General features: G+C 60.3%; 4 protein-coding genes across 4 annotated transcripts; 2 read left to right on the forward strand and 2 right to left on the reverse strand.

The window, feature by feature from the left end:
• Positions 1 to 1,715: 1,715 nt before the first annotated feature.
• Positions 1,716 to 4,235, forward strand: HRG_11456 (la domain-containing protein; the record flags this gene model as incomplete). Its single annotated transcript, XM_044869926.1, has 3 exons — positions 1,716 to 1,764; positions 1,816 to 3,020; positions 3,105 to 4,235. The coding sequence occupies 3 exons, from the start codon at positions 1,716 to 1,718 to the stop codon at positions 4,233 to 4,235; spliced, it is 2,385 nt and encodes a 794-aa protein (XP_044714823.1).
• Positions 4,236 to 5,831: 1,596 nt separating this feature from the next.
• HRG_11457 (uncharacterized protein) lies at positions 5,832 to 6,495 on the reverse strand (the record flags this gene model as incomplete). The annotated part of the gene is made up of 3 exons (XM_044869927.1): positions 5,832 to 6,057; positions 6,136 to 6,348; positions 6,419 to 6,495. The coding sequence occupies 3 exons, from the start codon at positions 6,493 to 6,495 to the stop codon at positions 5,832 to 5,834; spliced, it is 516 nt and encodes a 171-aa protein (XP_044714824.1).
• A 2,901-nt stretch (positions 6,496 to 9,396) lies between these two features.
• On the forward strand, positions 9,397 to 11,526 carry HRG_11458 (uncharacterized protein; the record flags this gene model as incomplete). Its single annotated transcript, XM_044869928.1, has 3 exons — positions 9,397 to 10,883; positions 10,962 to 11,035; positions 11,087 to 11,526. 3 exons carry the CDS (start codon positions 9,397 to 9,399, stop codon positions 11,524 to 11,526), a joined length of 2,001 nt encoding a protein of 666 aa, XP_044714825.1.
• A 2,052-nt stretch (positions 11,527 to 13,578) lies between these two features.
• Positions 13,579 to 14,784, reverse strand: HRG_11459 (uncharacterized protein; the record flags this gene model as incomplete). The annotated part of the gene is made up of 1 exon (XM_044869929.1): positions 13,579 to 14,784. One exon carries the CDS (start codon positions 14,782 to 14,784, stop codon positions 13,579 to 13,581), a length of 1,206 nt encoding a protein of 401 aa, XP_044714826.1.
• Positions 14,785 to 15,567: the final 783 nt, after the last annotated feature.

The following is a 15,567-nucleotide window of genomic DNA, read 5'->3' on the forward strand; positions in this document are numbered from 1 at the left end:
AGCCTTGGTCCGAGAAGCCAAGTCCGGTTGCCAGCGCAGAGGCAGGTAGGTACTCCGTATGCCCACTGCTAGACATCCATACCGGCCTGGCTGGCAAGCTTGTCGACGGCAGCCGGCGAGGGCCAAGGGTGGCCGCTCCGCATGCCTGGCCCAGACGGTGCTGAAATGTGCCATCTGTCATCAAACATCGTTTGTCCAAGGTAGATATACTTTCGCCTCGGCGTTGCCCGCCAGGTCTGACTAAGGGAGTGGGTACCTTGCCTTTTAGAGACCATGGTCTAGTTTCCTGGCGGTTTGTGTGCGCTGGATGGACACACAGCAGAGGGCGGAGATGAGACGTGTTCGCTCGAGGGGCGAGGAACAGGTGGCGATGTGAGCGAACTTCTGCTGTTCTCATTTCCGACAGGGAAATCTCAAAGAATGGAAAGGGGGGTCTTCGATGCGGAAGACTGTTGCGCTATGTTGTGTTGCTGCTCCCTTTTCGTCGCCTTTTTTTTTTTTTTTTCAGTAACCGGCTTGGCTGCTATCCGAGGTACAGGGTCTTGTCAGCAAACAAGGGTGGCTCGCCATGTACTCCCTCGTAGTGGCGGTGCCCAGTCGCTCGTCTCCTCCCCGGGGCCTCTGCAATTCGCTCCTCAGGGCCTTCTCCCGCTGCACTTTATCCGCCCGCTCCGTCAGCGCCAGGCTAAAGGGCCAGGTAGGCAGGTAGGTACTGTACAGTACCTACCTAGCCTACCTAACCTACGTACCTACCTGCAGTAAGAAGTAATAAGGTACTGTACTCGCTCCATCGGCCCCCCGGGTCAGAGAGAGGGGAAGCCGGGCGGGCAAAGAGGAAAAAAATTTATCACTTCACACAACGCAAAAAAATACCCTCCGACCTTACTTCTCCCTCACCTCCTCCTACCTACTCCTCCTCCTCCTCCGCCGCCGCCGCCGCGCCTCTGCTGCCACACTCTTCCCGATACCCCAGACAGTCCCTTCGCATTGCCGCTGCAGCCCTTGCATTCCCCTTGTGCCCAGCATTTCCGGGCCTGCGCTTCCACCTGTCTCGACGAGCGCGGCTCGTTCGCCCGGCCACCCGCCTCCCAGCGTGCCAGCCGGCTGATCCTCCTCAACCCCCTTCGTTCGCTTCGCCTACTACACGTCTCGTCTCGCCCGGCATCGTCCTGGCTGGGTCCCGGCAGTCTTTTCTCGCTGCCCCCCTTTCTCGCCCGCCTTCGGGCTCCGTCTTTTTTGTCCACGATCCTGCCTACGAAGCCCCTTCCAAGGTGTCGCTGCGACACCTGCGAGTGCCCTTTCCCCTCTTCCTAGACCGACGCGGGTCCTCGACCGCGGCGGCTGACACGACTGCACGATCGGCTTTCCCACCCCCTGTGGCCCGCCTCCGTGGACGTGGCCTTGACGCCTGCCTGGACACGTCGAACACTTCGACGGACAGTCACTTCACCCTCGCAACCATCGCGGGCATCTGTTGACGCAGCAGAAGCATCGCTCATCGCGACGCCGTGCACGTCTCAGAGCACAAGCCGACTCTGGGTGATAGCTGCTGCACCAACCCTGCTCGTTGTCGACGATCCACATTCTGCCCCGCTTGGGGAGCGTCGGCAGCACGCATAGCAACAGACGACGACGCCTCGTGTGTGTGCTGAAAAGTCTTCATTGTGGTGGTCGTTTCTGACATGATTTGCGCAGCCGAATCCAATCCCAGCGAAATGGCGGCTTCTTCCACCTTCTCCTACGCGCAAGCGGCCAAGGGACAGGGCGCGCCCCCTGCCGCCACTCCTTTGTCCAACCCGCCCGCCCAGGCTCAAGCTTCCCAGCCCGCGTCCTCCGCGAGCAAGGTCACTTTGCCTGCTGAAACCCCGGCCGAGTCGCCGGAACAGACTCTCAACGCCGATGCTCCATCTTCGATCGAGGAGAAGCAGGACATGGATTCCACCAATGGCTCAGAGAGCGACTCGCCCTCCGAGACGACCACGGACAGGAGGCTCGAGTCGAAGCGGGATGATGACGCCGGCCGCCTTGAGCGACCCTGGCGGCGAGCTGAAAAGGGAACGAGGTCCTCCAGCGCTACCGCTCGTTCGGTCGACGAGTCCGACTCGAGAAAGCCGCGGAAGAATAAGAAGGCCAAGGCTTCGGATAAGCAGGCAAGCGACCAGGCCTCAAGCTCCGACAAGGAGCAGGTCCCTGTGCCAGAGGCCCCCAAGATTGAGCTTTCGGAAGCCCCCATACCTCCTGTCAATATTTGGCAGCAGCGGAAAGAGGCGCAGGCGGCAAAGACCAAGCCGGCCATGAACAACGACGAGGAGTCGACCAATGGCGTGCCGGGCCACGCAGAGGATGCGAAGAAAACTCCCAAGATTGGCCAAGACTCTGCGTTCCCCGCGCGTGAGAGCACATCCGCGAATGGAGCCAAGCCAATTCGAAAGGCTGGCGATATTGCTCGCCCGGAACGAAACGGCAGCCGAGGCTCCAAGTCTGTCGACAGCGAGAGCAAGGACGACAAGGCCGAACTGCCACCCTCTGTGCAGGATTCTGCCTCGTGGCCTACTCCCGAGACCGCCATCAAGGAAGATCGGAGGAAGTCGAGCTCGGCCCAGATCGACCGCCAGGACAAGGAGTCGAGCAAGGAGAGTCAGGATGACGGCTCGCAGGCGAAGCCACGCCAGAAGGGCAAGTGGGTCGCGTACGACTATGTGCCTTCGGTCAGCTTCGAGACGCAGATCCCCCAAATGCGCAACTCCAAGCCTCGAGGTGGCGCGCGGGGTGCCAACGGCACCAGGGCATCGACTGGCACTATCGCGGGAGACAAGGCCGCTCTGGCTACGCCGGTGAGCAAGTCAACCGAATCCAAAGAACGACCTCGTGAGGCCGGCGCCACCTCGAATCGGACTGCCTCCCTACCCCCGGCCGCAAAGCGCGTCTCGATGGATGCCTCGAGTGCCAAGGACCAAAAGAAGACGTCTGGCTACACCGCCGGTGACAAGGCCAGAGATGCGACATCTTCTCACCCTACTGTACGTACGCTGGCATCATCTTGGTGGCAACGCCGTGATACGAAAAGCTTTCCTTGCATACAAGCTTTGCTAACTCGACAATAGGAACCGGGCCATGTTGCCAGGGAGCGCCCAGAGGGCCGCGGCGAGCGAGGTCGCGGAGGCTATCGCGGCCGTGGCGGACACCACGCCATCAACACGCACTCGCAACACCAGCACGGCGCCTCTGGATTCACGTCCGGGTCTATGCCATCCAGGCCTCAGGGCCCCTACAGCCCTCCGCCGAGGCAAGGTAGCCACAACCAGATGTTCATGCCTCCTCAGCAGAGGGGCGGGCGAGGCCGCAACGGCGCCGGCGCAAATTTCCACCGCATGTCTCTGCCCAACGGATCGACGCGGCTTCCCCCCGTGCAGACGCAGTTCGGCCCGTACGAGTACCCCATGGCGCCGCTGACGGCCATGCCGTTCCAGACCCATCCTTATTGGGACAACGTCGTCATGTCGTTGCTCAAGAATCAGATCGAATACTACTTCTCGATCGAGAATCTCTGCAAGGACATGTACCTCCGCAAGCGGATGGACTCGCAAGGCTTTGTCAACCTGCACTTTGTCGCGGCGTTTAAGCGCATAAGGGAGCTTACGTCCGACATGGGCATGATCCGGGCAGTGTGCGAGTCGTCGAGCGAGCTCGACTTTGTTGTGGGCGAGGATGATGTTGAGCGACTTCGCCGAAGATCGGGCTGGCAGAGCTTCGTGTTGCCGATGGAGGACCGCGATGACTTTGCCCGCAACGCTGGCCCCTCACACATTACTTTTAAGAACCGGCCCTACGCTCTCGGCCCCCAGTTTAGCGGAATATCCCCGGCTTCGTTTGGCGTCTCGCCTCCCCTAGGATACAACCCTCAGGGCGAGCCTCAGTTTCAGCAGTTTTCCGAGGGACACGGCCTCAATGGAGGTGTAAACGGCGGCGGCCTAACACACAGCGGGTCCAGCCAGCTCTCTGCCGAGGTCCCAGACTTTTCGCCCTCGGGGCCCGCCATACCTACCGGGTCAGCCCGCTCCGATCAAGGGGCCGTCAAGTCCAAGGGTGCGGCTGATGCGGACGGCGATGCCAGTCCCAAAGCCACCACGGCTTCCGTCGCACTGAACGGCTGCAGCGGCGAACCTGCTGCAAACGCATCGCCGCCAGGGATCGAATCTGAAGGACCTCAGGCTCAGGAAGCGGCCCACTCGTAGCCCACTCCACCTGCAACAAGGGCGGCGGTGGATTCTGTGGGAGGCGGGGCTGTTTTCACGTAACGGCGGATGACAAACTTGAGATCCAGTATTTTGGGGCGCTCGTCAACGCTGGCTTTCTTCATCTTGGTCCATGGCAGTTAGGATGGCACTCCTGAACTTTGTCCTCAGTTGCGAACCAGCGCAGCCTGGATTGATCGGCGAATCTGCCGCTCACCCGCCAACGATCAGAATGGTGTATGGGTTGCGGTCTGATTTATCACTGGTTCTGGGAGCGGGTGCTGTAGAGGACGTATTGTCCTCCGCTGCTGCCCTCCCTGGCGCATACGGGGAAATATGTCGAGGGTGCCGGTATCCCTGGCAGCCCTGAATGACCTGGCAGTCACTCAGCTCGGGGCCGAGAGGAGATGACGGGAAGCAAAATCGCAAAGGACCCCCGATGCCTTGGGCGAAGGAAAATCCTTGGAGTTGGAGGTTGCGGAGGTGTCGTGAGTGTCGACAAGCGGTGGCGAGCTTGCCGACATAGGTCGGCTTGGGGGATATGGAGTGCAGGGCTCATCAGCATGACTCATTTGCGGAGAGGGCTCGAGCGACAGACCCGGGGTATTTTGGGATTTTGACCTGGATTCTCTCGGGCTGCGCTGACGGCGGAGAGATGAAGCTGCGCGGCCTTTTGGTTGGAAAGTCGTTGCAGATTTAGTTTGTTCTCGGGCTTGCCGGCACAGGCATCCCATGAGCCGCACTGAGGAGAGCACTCGACGACGGCCTGTGGCGCTTTGAAGCCAAAAGTTAGACGTCGGCGGACCTCTTAGAGGCCGACGATGGACAAGAGGGTTAAGGAATGATGGATGGACAAGTGGGTGGAGGTGATATCTGGCGAAGATGCGAACAAGAAAAAGATCCAAGACAGCGGCAAAACAAAAAAAAATGGGAAGATAAAAGGGCACATGGGATGAGATTTGGCAATGGCACAGCTGCTTTCGTTGGACTCTTTTTTCTCAAGGGGCTTCGGGGTCTCCATATGTCCGGAACCCCTTTTCACTTTCCCCCTCGGGGCAAGCGGCGGCCTGCCGAAATGCCATTTGATGCCGGACGGCTTAGGGTTGTGGGATTTGTTGCTGGCATTCTTGTATTTGTACGATGGAAGGAAAAATAATCTCAAACGAGAAAAAAAGAATTCGAGTCGGTGGTTGTTGGTCTGTATGCTCCGCTTCTGTACGGCCAAGGTCTCTCGTCATGGCGGTGTAGAGGTCAGAATGTAGAGAGACTGGGGGTGATGGGGTGGACAGCATGTCAAGTTGGCGTAATGGTCGGACACGCGTTGGCCATGTAGAGACGGGTAGGACGAACATAATTATGTGTAATGTTACCCGCATGCAGGCATGTATAAATTTACTGGACTCCCATTACAGCCACCGCGATAACACCGGACAGTCGTGCCTAGATACATGGTCAACCCCCATCGTAGGCTTGACGGAGGGATATCCAGCTCCCCCTGGGGCTGAAGTATATAGCTGAGATTGGCCGGCCCCCAATGCATATGAGAGGAAGCCGTATATCCCGAATTGGGGGGAACCCGTGAGGGCTCGTTTCTGTTTACATGGCAAGGGCAAGGCCAGCCAAGGCAACGACACCGACGACGGCGTTGTTGGCAAAGGCGGTGGGCATCGAGGCCGGGTTGGAGGCGGACGACGAGGACGAGGTCCTGGTGGAGGAAGTGGAGCGGGTAGCGGTGCTGGCGGGCGACGAGGTGCCGGTTGAGGCGTCGGAGGAGACATCGGAGGCTCGGGAGCTGGAGTTAGGGCTGGCGGCGCTGGTGGCACTACAGAGGGGCATGTTGTGTCAGTGTGGATGCTCAAATTATCGGCCAAAGGAAATGGGACGAGGGGAAACAACGTACACGCTAGGGCCCGTTGACGGGCTGACGCTAACGGTGGCGGCGGGCGAGCCAGAGCCGGAGCTGGCGCCGGGGACGACGGGCACAGTGGGGGTAGCGGCAGCGCCAGGAGCGGAGCCGGAGGCGCCAGGTGCTCCGGGAACGCCCGCAGCGGGGGAGCCAGGGACGACGGGCTGGCCGTTGCCAGCGGTGGGCTGGATGGGGTTGGAGAGGGGGCTGGAAACGGGCAATTCCAAGTTAGCTCTCGGAACCAAGTTGAGAGGGCGGGCGTGTCTCTCGGGCGTACCCTTCCTGGCGCTTGGCGACGTCGGCAGCGGCGCCAACGGCGGCGAGGAGAGCGAGGGGAACGACGGAGAAGAGCATGGTGACGGCTGCGTTGGAAGGTGTGGAAGGTGTGAGAGGTGTGAAAGGTGTGTGGTGGATCGAGATTTGGACGAGACAAGCGGAAGAGAGGGTTTGTCTAGGCAATGAGACAGGTGTGCAGAGCAAGGTGTCGTCGGCGGTTGAGATTGGAGAGGGAGAGAGAGGAATAAGAAGGGAGAGGAGAGACAGAGTGTGCAAGCGCAAAAACAGGCGCCGCAGGCCGTGTCTAAATACCCTGTCGGCTCACAGAGAGAGGACGCATGAAAAACAAATGAAGACGGAGGGAAATAATGGAGGCGCAGGCACAGCGGGACCAGGATTGTTCGGCATGGGTCCTGCCTGCTCCACGGCAGTATGGAGTCCTGTATAGTACGGAGTACGGATACTGGCACCTGAGCTGCACCTGAGCTGCAAGGTACCTGGGAGGAGTCTGAAAATAGCAGCGGCGGCGGCGGACGGGGCAACCTTAAAGTACTAGTACCTGTGGATGCCACAGGGCTTGCATGCGTCTTCATGCAGGGATGGGTTCTTGTCCTGCCTGCCTGCACCTTCGGCAGCCGATGATCGTTGGGCTCATCATTTCTTTCCCCCCCCCTCTTCTTCAGTTCGCCAAGGCAGCCAGCCGGCTCATCATGGGCGGCAGGACATTACTGGTGCTTTGGATCACGGACAGTACCTACCTACCTAGGCAGGTACCTAGGCAGGTACGGAGTAGGTAGGTTCCCAGGTACGTAAAGCAGGCCGACCAAGAGCAAGCATGACTTGCCGACATGTATATCCGAGGGTCTCCTGCTTGACGCATGCAATACCTGATGCAGTCAGTCTCTGGCCACAGACATGGAGCCCATCTCGGAGTGACGAAACAGAAGATGGAAAAAGGAGGGCTTTGGTGTCGCGACATGACGCATGCCATCCGTCTTTGTTTGAATACGAAAGTCGTCCGACGGGTGGGGAGACGAAAGTCATTGTTTTGTTGGTGGAGAGGAAGCACAAGACCCCGAATTAGGGGCTGTACATGTATCAGTACATGCATGTATGCTGCACCGTAGCCCTGGCCTGGATGACGCAACAAAGTACATGCCCGGCCGCGCCATCCCAGGCAGGCAGGTAGGTACCGCCGAGGAACGGACAGTGCATGTCTTCACTGGATGCCCAGTCCAGGGCCAGGCGTGTGTCAAAGGACGACGACCCTGGGTCTGTTTCATCGCTCGTCCGTCGTCATTCCCCATCCTTTCCACCGATGAGGATACGTAACGGGCGGAGAGGCGCAGAAAAGAGAGGATGCGCCATGTACAGTACTCCGTACCCACCTCGTCGGCCTCCCACGCTCTTATTACTTCTCTCCCTGCTTGTGTGCACAGTATATGTGATATGTGTGTCTCCGGGTGAACGGGCGAATTGCATTATAACAGGGGGAGCAGGCGAGAGAAAACATAACAAAGGGCCGCGTTTGCAGACGGTTGGGCACAATGTACAGTACAGTACGTACAACGTGACGGGTGATGGATCTCGGCCGATCACTGCCATAGGCAGGCGGGTGGCTTGCGGCAGGTTGTATTTCGCCATGGCTGTGGCGCTGTTTTACGTGTACTGTACTGTACGGTACATGAGCCGACTATCACAAAACACTGACTGACTTACCTAGGTAGGTACTAAAGTACTGTACCCGGCACTGGTTAAGTTGTTGCTCGGTGCGGTGCTCGGGCACCCTTTTTGCATTGTGCGCACGTGCTTTTCCCTTCTGTCATCAGAGCACCTCTCAATTATGCATAATACGGGCGCTCGGGCGAGCGGTGCGCTGTCGCTGCGCCGAGGGCCGTTGCTGAGGTTGCTGAGGCAGAGACTGGCCAGACGAGGCGTTGGAGCCTAGCGCCCAACAGGCCGATGAGCAGTCGCTTACCTTATTATCCGTACTTTACTTGGAAATGGGACAGAGCGATCTACGGGTACTGTGCTGTACAAAGCATCATGTATGTACGGAGTTGCGGATAAACGATGCTATTGCAAGTCTTGATGCGGGGCATGCACAAAGTACGCGCGTAGACATAGCGACGGTTTGTGCAGGCTCACACAGCCGTCTTCACCGGCGCTGCACGACAGTGCTCGCAAGTTTTTGTACACAACCGTCTCTAGTACTCCGTACAGATTAATAGATGGCAAGGCTAGCGAATCTACTAGTCTTACCTACCTTGCTGAGCCGCCGGGCTGGCGCAGCTTCAGCCTCCAAGGCTGGCCGCCCGTCTCACTCACCTCTCACTCATCACTCGCTCGAGGGTTCCGAAAAGGAAAGAATGAAGCCCTCGCCTGATTGCACAAACCCACAAACCCCCATTTATGCAATGTACCGCCTCGCGTACGCCCCGCTTGTGCCCGCCCCGCCTCGGGCGGCATTCCATTCGTTCATCTCCCTCGCTCACTCACTCGCCCGCTCACTATGAGATTTCATCGACAACGACGCCTGCTGCACATTCATCCATGGCATGACGTACTCCGTAGACAAGTACCTACTCTACCGCCCATGGAGACATCTCATGTAGTCTCAAGCTACCTTGTTGGCTGACGGTGAGCGTGCGTGCCTCCATGTACTCGCGGCTTGGGTGCAGGTACTCGCGGGCGAGTGAGTGATGGGTTGGGAGTCACCCGCCACCCACTCTCACTCTGCCTTGCCCTGCTTTGCCCTGCCCAGCCCTGCCCTTCCTTCTTGCCCGCCCGCCTTGCAAGGTTCATCAATCATCCTCTGGCCATCATCGTCCAACGCATTTCCCCCTCCTTCAACCACCCCGCAACCCTGTCTTGCCCCCACCCAAGACGACGACAGACCGACTTTTGATCGTCCAAATTTTTCACAAACCCTCACAAATACCACAACAGGAGGGAGAGCGAGAAAAGACAAAGGTGGAAATGGCAAACTATGACCCGTACGAGCGGGACTATTCCCGCCGCTACGTCCGCGAGGAGCAGCGCCGCGACGACCGCGACCCTCGCTTCCTCGACGCCCGCGACTACGCCGCAAAGGTCTATCCCTCGCGCGATCTCGTGCCCCGTGCCCGCGAGGACAGTGACCTGTCCGTCGAGGAGATCCGGCGAGACTTCCCCCCGCCCTCTGCCCGGGACGCTCGCCGCGCCCGCTCCGCCGAGCCGGGCTACTATGAGGCCGAGTACGACTACTACCGTCGCGGCGGCCATGACCCTCGCTACGACCGCGACCATGACCGTTACTCGCGCCGCTCCCACGGAGGAGGCCCCAGCAGCCTCCACTACCAGGACGAGCACCACCAGCGCAGCCAACGGCCCAAAAGCATGACCAAGCAGGACAAGCTCATCGCTGCCGTTGCCGGCGCCGCCCTCCTCGTCGGCGGCAAGGAGCTCTACGACCGCCACGAGGCCAAGACGGACGGCTCCGATGTCCAGCGCAACCCCCTTTCCTCGGCCGCCCTCGCCGGCTTCGGCGCCCTCGCCGGCTATCAGGGCGCAGAGTTCTACAGCAAGCAGCAGGCCCAAAAGGACCAGACGGCCACCTACATCCTCCACCGCGGTCGCGACGGCCATGTCAGCGAGTACTACTCGGACGATCAAGACGACGCCCCCAAGGAGAAAAGGGGCCATCGCAACTTTCTCGAAAACGCCATCGCCGCCACCGGCCTGGGCGCCGCCGTGAAGTCGCTCACCGGCGCCGGTGACGACAGGCGCTCAGACACCCGGAGCCGCCGCGGCGATAGCCCCTCGGGCTCCCGCGCCCCGACCGGCGCAAACAAGATGCAAAAGGCTGCCATGGCCTCCCTCTTGGCCGGCGCCACCGAGGCCTTCCGCGTAGCCAAGGAGCCCGGCGGCTGGAAGGGCGAGAAGACGAAGCGTGTCCTCACTGCCGCCGCCGGTGCTGCCACCGTTGATGCCGCCCAGGGCGATGGCCACAGCAAACTGGGCCTCGCCGAGTCCGTCATCGGCGGCCTGGTTGGGAACCGCCTCATCAACGGGTCCAAGAAGGATATCGAGGAGGACAAGCTAACGGGCAGAAGTCGTTCTCGCTCCCGAGCCCGCTCCCGGAGCCATGGCGGCTCTACCGGCGGCGGCGGCCCCTCTGGCCTTGCGGCCTTGGCCACTGCTGGCCTGGGCGCCCTTGGAGCCAAAAAGGTGCTCGACCGCTCCAGGTCCCGCAGCCGCGGGCGCGATTACGACTCGAGGAGCCCGTCGCCCGATCGCCGTCGGCAAAGGAGCCGGAGCCGCAGCGTCGTCGACAAGGCCCGCAACAGCCTGGCCAAGCTGGGCATCGGCAGCGGCGCCGTCGAAGCTGCCGACGAGCATCGCCGTCGCGACCAGGACGACTTTGATGACCACGCCAGCTCCCGCCGCTCCCGCCGGTACTCGGACGACATGTACGAAGAGGACCCGTATGGCCGGACCCGTGGAGGCTACGAGCCGGAGCGCCCCTACCGCCGCCGAGACTCGTCTCGTCGGCGCGGCTCCAGCCGGTCCGGCTACGGGACCGATTCGGACCTTGGGGACTCGGAGGAGGACGAGAAGAGGGCCAAGAAGATGAGAGGTAAGCAAGTTTTGACCACTGGTCTCGCAACCATTGCCACCATCCACGCAGCACACGGGGTCTATCAGAGCATGGAGAAGAGGCGCTCCCGCCAGAGAGCAGTCCAGGAGGGGAGAATGAGCCCTGAGGAGGCCAAGAAGCTCAAGACAAAGGCCGTCATGCAGGACGCGGCAGCCGTCGGCATCGCCGCCCTGGGCATCAAGGGCGCCCTCGGGGAGATGAAGGAAGCCAAGGAGATGACCCACGAGTGCAAGGAGTTCAAACAAGAAAAGGTTCGCCGCCACGAGAGGCGCGAGCAGCGGCGCATGCAGCAGTACCGCGGCCTCGATCACCGCGACCGGCGGGCCGACAGCGTCCCGGCGCGTCCCCGGTCGCAGCACTACTACCCAGACTCCGAGTCCGACGACTACGACTACGGGCCGCGGTACACTGATGACAATCCTTACGGAGCTGCGAGGCTCCCGGCGCCGCCCATGGGCCGTGCTGGATAGGCACTCTCGGCTCAAGGGAGTGCCCGACTGGCCGCTGCTCGACGCTCACGGTCCATTCTGCGGCAAACTCGGCGTGACCGGCCCGCACTGGTCTTGGCCGCCCTCTTCTGTCCCCCAGATACCTTGTATCTGTCCTGATGGCGAACTCGACGTCTCTTGCAAGCAGCAACCACGTGCCCGACGAAGCACTCTCAATTGAGGTGGCGTCATGGACTGCTAGTTGAAAGCCCGCACGAAAAATCAAGAAAGGAGCAGAGCAAGCATATCAGAGGGGAGGGGGGGGGGGCCATTGCGTGACGTTGTGCGCACACGGAGAGGCCCCCAAAGCAGACACAGAGCAGAGGCTGCTCCGGAAGACCCCTCGTCCTCGCCGGTTCTCCCGCTGCATGTCTCCCTGCTCGGGGCAGCTGGATCGCATGATGGAAACACCCTGCCATGTGGTTGTGGCTGTCCCTTGTTCCCTCAACCCTTGGTGCAAGCCACATTCCTTTGCTTCTTCCTGCTCTTGCTTGCCGCACCACTCTCACACACACGCACATGTTGTATCCATGAGGAATGACTAATGACAAATAAACCGTGATAGACCATCGCCGTTACTGAGTGGTTTCAATCTGCTGCCTCTTGTCTGCCGACTCTTACCCCCTTTCCCCCCCCGCCCCGCCGGCCCCGACTACCCGAGGAAAGAAGGATATGACGAAACGGCGCAGCAGATCCACGACACGAGGACGGATCCCGGCGACCGGGATGTGAAACGGCACCGAAGACGAGAGAAGGGATGCAAGGCATCGAACTAAGGGATCAAAACCGGTTGCGAAAAAAGAAACGAATGAAAAAAAAAACAGAGACAACAGACCGACAGATGCAGAAAGGTGGGTTCTTTTTTCCTCGGGTGTGAAGTGTGCGTGCGTGGTTGCGTGGTATGACGAACAGTGTTCGGTTCGGGAGCGTTGGACGAGAGATCCAAGGGGAGGGGGGGCGTGGCATGACGATGCATGCCAGTGGCGCTGGGTCTTCGGCAAAGGCGGCGCCGCCAAAAGGTGAGACGAGAAGGTGCAGAGCTTTGTCTCTCGCATCAGTCCTCGCTGCCTAGCTTACGGAGGGGGGCCTATATCGCTCACTCTCTCTCTCTCGCTCCCCCTCTCTCTTGGATTCTTGGGCATTTCTCACATAGGCACACACACTCTCCCGTGTATCACCCTTGGCACGGATTTGTTACTGAACAAATGGGAAGGGGGCCGGCAGATTGTAACTACGGTAGACGAGATACGATGACGAAGCTGTTACCCGGGAGCGGCGACGGATTGAATGATGAAACGAAATGAACTGAAAACGAGGGTGGCCAAGACCACTGACTGACCCTTGCCATGCCTGTCTGTTGGTGCGGAGTGTTCGTAGGGGTAGTCCGTCAATCCGTGTAAGGAAAAAACAGGTGGATTCAACGGACCGACAGACGGACAGGTTGACAGGCTGCAGCTCCCCCACTCGATATGCGGCAGAATGACATCACGAGTTGGCCCCCCTTGCCCCGCAGTGCCTTGATTTTTTTTGGGGGTTGGGTTTTCAGCTGCCCGGGCCCGGGGAGGGGGGATGGAGGGGAGTTGGCGGCGGGCGGGGACGGGACGTGCGCGTGCGCTGAGGATCCGGATGAAATGTGTTGGTGGTGAGCATGTCAAGGGGCAGACAGGGCGAGCAGGGCAACAATGAACGAATAGACGGTGGAGTGATTTGCTGGTACTCTGGAGACTGCCGAGCGATGGGGGGAGAGAGAGTGAGAAAGGAGGCTTCACTCTGCATTTGCTCAACGTACATAGAGTGGTGACTGGGGCGATGGCGACGAGCTTTGTGCCCGTTTGTTCAGCATTACAGTTAAAGGTCCTGCAAGACACCGTCTGCGCATGCGCGTACCTGGATGCAGCAAGCTTGCTCCCAAACATGCACGATGCCCTCATGCCCTCCTGGGAACAAGCTGAGCAACCCACCCCTTCCCCCTGTCCCTTTTCTGTTCCTCGCAAAACCAACCCAACAGCCAAGCGAACGCCCTTGCAAATTTCCCTACTCCCCCCCGGCCGCCCCCGACAGGTCGCCGCCCGTCTGCTTCCACTTCTGGGCCAGCGCCAGGACGTTGGACAGGCTCTTTGCCTGCTGCTCGTCGGCGGGGAAGACGTAGTCGACGTACTCGTCGTGCGAGCCGTCGTCGAGCAGCCGCCGCCGCCGCGTCCGCCGCGGCATCAGCCGCTGCACGCGCTCCATGTCGTCGCCCGACCCGTGCGTCCGCTCAAACGACAGCCACGCGTTGAGCAGCGATACCCGCTCCTCCTTGAGCTCCTTGTCGCGCATGCTCTTGTGCGCCCGCTCAAACACGCCCCGCGCCCGCGCCTTGGCCTCGTCGCTCACCGCCTGCTCCTCGTCGCCTTCGCCCTCCTCGTCCTCCTCGGGTATGTTAATCTCAAAGTGCGCGTAGCTGATCCACACCTTGACGTGGTCCGTCTTGGCCAGCAGCCGCTCGTACAGCTCGCGCGTCCGCTCGTACTCGCCCTCCTCCTCCTCAAAGTCAATGTAGGCCTTCCACAACAGCTCCGGCATGTCCAGCTGCGCCTGGCTGATGGCCAGCTCGAAGATGGCCCGCGTGCGCTCCAGGTCGTCGAGCCCGCGCTCCAGCTCGGCAAACTTGATCCACGTCTGGCAGTTGGCCGGGTTGTGCTCGACGTGTTTCTCGTACAGGGTCCGGCACCGCACAAACTCAAACAGCCTGCGCTCCAGGTCAATGAAGCCGTTGAAGATCTTGTCTTTGGGGCACTTGTGGACCGCCCGCCACAGCAGGTTCCTCGCCGCTGCGAGCTGGCCCTGCCGGACCTCAAACTGCGCCGCCAGCAGCCACATCTTGGCAAACGTAAACTTTTTGCGCGGAATCAGGTCCAAGCAAGTGCTGTAGATTTGCCGCGTCCGCTCCACGTCCTTGCCCTCGAGCTCCTCCCAGATGGCGTAGAAGATCCAGAGATAGATGTATCGCCGCCAATGCCGCTTTTCTTGCGTCGGCGGCACTTGGGCGACGGCCCTTTCGTACACATCCCGAACGCGGTCGGCGTCTCCAGCCGATTCCTCCAGTCTGGCGTAGTCAAACCAGGCATCGTAGTTTTTCGGGTTCTCCCTGACTTGCTCCTCGTACAGCCTCCGCCTCTTGGACAGCACCACGTCTTCGACTCCGTCCTGGTCGCCAAACTGCTTCTCAAACGTCGTGTACGCTTTGTGCAGTACCATTGACTTGGACCGCGGAAGCCGGTCGAGGGCGTACTTGTAAATGGCCCGGGCTCGCTCGTACTCCTTGAGCTTGGCCTCAAACCTCGCGTACGCGATGAACAGCCTCTCGTCGACGAACTCGTCACCCAGGGCCTCGATCGCGCTCCCAAAGACTTCGCGTACCAAGTCGCTCGTGCCGTACTCTTCTTCAAACTTGGCCCATTTGATCCAGTTGCGCGGTTCGGGGTGTACCACGGTAAAGGTGCGGAAAATGTCGCGCGCCCGCTCAAACTCCCCGTATCGCTTCTCGAGCTTGATGTACGCGTTCCATGCCGCCTCGTCCGGCTGCCATTGCATCCAGCGGTCAAATACCTGACGGGTGCCCGGGATATTGCCCAGCATCTCCTCCATGTAGACATACTTATACCACAGCTTGTCCACGCGAGGCAGTACGGCGACTGCGCGGTCCAGCAGGTTCCGCGAGTGGTTGATGTTGCGCGACTTCATCTCGGCCTCGATGTAGCGGATCCATAGCTGGACGCTGTGGGGGTGGACATCGAGGGCGCGCTCAAAGACGGAGCGCGCCCGCGCAAACTCCTTTTGCTCCAGCTCCCATTGCGCATACTGGGTCCAGTTGTGAAGGCTGATGCGGTTGCGGCGGACATAGTCTTCGAATCCCTTGCGCTTCCTCCCCTGGTACTCGTGCAGCTCCTCGAGGTCGCTGAATCGCTGCGTCGGCGCCTGTAGGGAGACCTCTTGGCGATCGACGGCCTCTCGGAGAAGCTGCTCGGCACTGATCTGCAC

Source organism: Hirsutella rhossiliensis (genome assembly GCF_020360975.1).
Source record: "Hirsutella rhossiliensis strain HR02 chromosome Unknown scaffold00021, whole genome shotgun sequence".
Classification (NCBI taxonomy): domain Eukaryota; kingdom Fungi; phylum Ascomycota; class Sordariomycetes; order Hypocreales; family Ophiocordycipitaceae; genus Hirsutella; species Hirsutella rhossiliensis.